A 4,684-nucleotide genomic window follows, 5' to 3' on the forward strand; every position below is an offset into this window, starting at 1 on the left:
TACGAAATTGTTTGAAATATTGAAACCAAATTACGAGTTAGGCATAATAGGGTATTATAGAAGGAAATGCAATAGAAATATAAAAGTCCAAATCAAGAAAGAGCTGCGAAAGTTACGAAGAGTACACTACCTAATGTATAGATGGGCAATAATTATTGAATTGTGTAAGGTTGGGTTGCACCAGAGGCGTGGTTAAATTTAAAGTTATGGTTATAGTTAGGCTAAATTTAACTTTAACTTTAACCTTAACTTTGACCGGAGAAATTGACAGATGACAGCTGGTCCAACAAGGTTAATAAGGAACGTGGGCGGGGGCGCTGCTGGTAAAGGAGAACTGTCAAAAATTGCGTTTTTGTATGATGACACCGTTAGTTCCTTTTTTCGCCACGTGCATTTAAAACCTTGTCGAGCTCTATGGTTATGGTTAAATATGGCGTCCTGATGGCATCTATTTTTAACTTAACCAAAGATTTGTTAAGTTAAAAATAGACGCCATCAAGACTGTAACTTTAACTACATTTTGCATTGTAGTTAAAGTTACAGTTATAGTAAAAGTTAGTTGGTGCAACCCAACCTTAATTTATCAATCCTTAATCCATTCAATAGCCAAACTTCATAAATGGCCAAACTGGCTGGCTAGCGGCTAAATAAACAGTCAGACATACTTTTGCATATTATAAAATATGCAAAAGTATGACAGACATACTTTTACATATTATAAAATATGCAAAAGTATGTCTGTCTATCTGTCTGTTACCTCCTCACGCCCAAACCGCTGAACCGATTTTGCTGTAATTTGGTATGGAAATACTTTGAGTCTCGGGAAAGGACTTAGAAAGTATTCTAAATTAAGTATTAAAAGTATTTCATCCCGAAAAATGTGCTGCTCTTGGGCGGCAAGCGAATTTCTACGCAACGGAGATGCAGACGTGTATGAGTACTAGCTATTTTGTATTTTAGTTCATTTACATAATATTATTATAATCTGTGTCTCTATACAATATAATTATAATGACTCACGTGATTTCCATCTGCGCTATAAACGCGCCGTAAATTATCCTCCCGGTTGACAGCTGAATGTGCACTTGAGTTACCGTTTTCGGCAATCGTAAAAACCATCAAAATTGAAGACGCATATGGAAGATGTGGATAACTGACATTTTGCGATGTAAGTGTCCTTACATCGCAAAATGTCAGTTATCCATTTTTCCCCCTATAATTTGAACAAATCTTGTTTTATGAAGGGTTGGAAGAGGCAAAAGATACAAACACCATATATAAGGTTGCAGGTCAGCGACAAAGGCAAACTCTTGATGTCAAACGTAACAAATACATTAGGGATGTCCATGGGGCACTACTAACATCAAACAAAGATATTACAGAAAGGTGGAAGGAGTACTACGAACATCTCATGAACGAAGAATTTCCCAGCGAACCTTTACCTCATATAGCACCAACTGAAGGACCCATTAATGCTATATCTCTAGATGAAACCAAAACTGCAATAGCCAAAATGAAATATCGTAAGGCTGTAGGCCCAGACCAGGTACCAGCTGATATCTGGAAGAAAATTGGAGACGCAGTACCGTGGCTAACAAAGCTCTTCAACAACATCCTAAGAGAAGGCACTATACCTGATTCGTGGCGTAAGAGCACACTGTGCCCAATTTTTAAGAACAAGGGAGACATTGCACAATGCAATAACTATAGGGGTATAAAATTGACTTCGCACACCCTTAAGATCTGGGAACGGATAATAGCTTCACGTATATCAGCTATCAGTAGTGTAACTGAGAATCAATTCGGCTTCGTAGCCGGGAAATCTACCATCGACGCCATCCAGACAATTCGAATTTTAATGGAAAAGCACCGCGCTAATAAAGAAAACCTACATCTCCTCTTTATAGACCTTGAAAAGGCTTTTGACAGGGTACCACGAAATCTGGTTTGGCAGTCCTTAAGATCACATGGCATCCCGGAGCAATACTCACTGATAGTTCAGGACATGTACACTGGTACTACAACCACCGTTAAAAGCCCTGCTGGTCTTAGTGGTTCATTTCAGGTGAACGTAGGTGTACACCAAGGCTCAGCCTTAAGCCCACTTCTATTTAACCTATGCATGGATTACATAACACGTGACATACAGCAACCTACACCATGGTGCATGCTCTATGCGGATGACATAGCACTCATAAGCAAAACCGTCACTGACCTACAAGAAACGTTTAATCTTTGGGTAGATAGAATAGAGAAATATGGACTACGCATCAGCCGCAGCAAGACAGAATACATGGAATGTAATTACGAAGGAACGGAAAATGCAGGCAATAATGTGTTCATAGACGGCATAGCACTCCCGAAGGTAGAGAGCTTTAAGTATCTTGGATCCATCCTAACATCAGATGCAAACGCAGACAAAGATGTCCAACACCGTATAAATTCAGCATGGCTCAAGTGGAGGTCTTTGACTGGTGTTCTATGTGACCCTAGAATGCCCATCAAAATCAAGGGTAAAGTTTATAAGTCCGTAGTAAGGCCCACTCTTACCTATGGTGTGGAATGTTGGACTATGAAAAAAGCTCACGAACAACAACTGCACGTGAATGAGATGAAGATGCTCAGATGGGCGGCTGGTGTAACCCGCATAGATAAAGTCCGCAATGAGTACATAAGGGGCTCGTTTGGGGTAGCTTCTGTTGTGGAAAAAGTCAAAGAGTCCAGACTGAGATGGTACGGTCACATACAAAGAAGAGACGATGCCTACACCGTAAAGAAAGTCCTCAATATACCAAACGTGTACAAGAGACCAGGAAGACCACCCGCAACCTGGTGGAACAACATCAAGAGAGAGATGGACCAGGAAAGCCTAACTACTGAGACAACCCAGAACAGAAAATTCTGGCGCAAACGTACAGGGAGACCCGACCCCAGATGAACTGGGAACATGGGGTGGACAAAGAAGAAGAAGAATTTGAACAAATCTTGTAATTTACACACTTCATATTCCGGCTTATATATCTGGCTATACATTAAATCCATACGTCTTTGATTCCAAATAATTTTCCCGGTTCTAAAGCCTCCATTTGTGCAAAAAACGTCAATTTTCGAATTGCAAATCTTACCCACTTCATCCGCTTACGTCTTCAATTGTTTTGTTCGGTTTATCGGTTCCCTGAAGGTGTTTCCATCTGTCAGAAATCAGATTCCATAAATATTTTCGCCCGTAAACCAATTTTCGGGGAGTATTTTTGAATTCTTTGTTTGATTTTATGGCGTTTTTATTTCCGCGTTGCATTGTATTTCTGTAATTTGATTTGCAACTTTATATGTGGTATGCTGGATTATATTATGGGTTTATGATTTGGTTAATCCACACGTGTTTTTTCTACTCAAATCATGGAAATTTAATTCCAAGAATATCCATACTTAATACTTAATATAAATGCGATGAAATGCAATACCAAAGAAGAAGGGGCATTTTTGTATGGGACCCGTAACCAAGCTGTAGCACGTTGAGATATACATCAAATGAAAGGGCTTGAAAAGTTGTACATTTTCTTATATGACACAAAACCTCTAAACCATGGGAGAAAAAAGTTAACGAGGGTAGAAGGTAGGAAAAAATCACAAAAAAGCTCCCTGTATTATTGCATCAATTTATAGTGTTGCTGGTAAGGACTCATTTCTAGAAAGTAATCGTATATGACAAACTTAAGGAAAGTGTTATATTTTAGTATATTCTTTCATATTTTAAAGAAATATTTTATAAATTAACTAAATGTTAGTATAGTGTTGCTGGTAAGGATACCAGCAACACTATAAATTGATGCAATAATATAGGGTGTTTTTTTTGTGATTTTTTCTTACCTTCTACCCTCATTAACTTTTTTCTCTCATGTATATATCTCAAGGGCTTGAAAAGTTGAACATAAAATGTTCAACTTTTCAAGCCCTTTAATTTGGTGTATGTCTCAACGTGCTACATTGGTGGGTACGAAGTGCCCCTCCTTAATCAAAATCGGTTTAATGGTTTGGGTGTGAAGAGGTCACAGACACGTTTCCACATCCATACTTACTAATATTATAAATGCGAAAGTGTGTCTGTCTGTCTGTCTGTCTGTCACCTCTTCACGCACGATTTTGCTAAAATTCGGTATGGAGATACTTTTTATCCCGGAAAAATGTACCGACGATTGCGGGCCTCATGTGACGCCACACAAATACGACACATAATATTATATATATAGCTATAATATAGCTTATAATATATAGCTATAATATAGCGTGCATCTGTCGAGCGAACGACAACAAGGCTCCACAGAACACCAGGGATCGCGGGCGGTGTAGGTACTATACCGCGATCATCGCCTGAGTGGGGTCCTTTTCGGCAGCATTCGCATTACACTACATTGTGTTTTGTACCCAGATAGATATTAAAAATGTGTATTATAATGTCCGTCTGATTGTTTTTTTTTCTTTGTTTTTTTGTTTTGCTATGTTCTGTTTTGTAATGTGGTGTAATGTGTTTACATGTTTATTATTATTATAATATTATGTGTAAGGATTACATATATTTTCTTTTTCTTGCAGTTAAAGTGTATAGATGCTTTATACTTTCACATTCCGTATTCAGTGAGAATGTTAAGTTATTATTCAAGTTACTTTGTAGGATTAACGAAGG

The 4,684-nt window shown here is 38.2% G+C and overlaps 1 protein-coding gene across 1 annotated transcript; it reads left to right on the forward strand.

The window, feature by feature from the left end:
- The first annotated feature begins 2,572 nt into the window (after positions 1-2,572).
- Positions 2,573-2,938, forward strand: LOC121737386. The gene has a single exon (XM_042129058.1). It carries the CDS (start codon positions 2,573-2,575, stop codon positions 2,936-2,938), a length of 366 nt encoding a protein of 121 aa, XP_041984992.1.
- The last annotated feature ends 1,746 nt before the right edge of the window (positions 2,939-4,684 follow it).

Source organism: Aricia agestis, chromosome 20 (genome assembly GCF_905147365.1).
Source record: "Aricia agestis chromosome 20, ilAriAges1.1, whole genome shotgun sequence".
NCBI classification, from domain to species: Eukaryota; Metazoa; Arthropoda; class Insecta; order Lepidoptera; family Lycaenidae; genus Aricia; species Aricia agestis.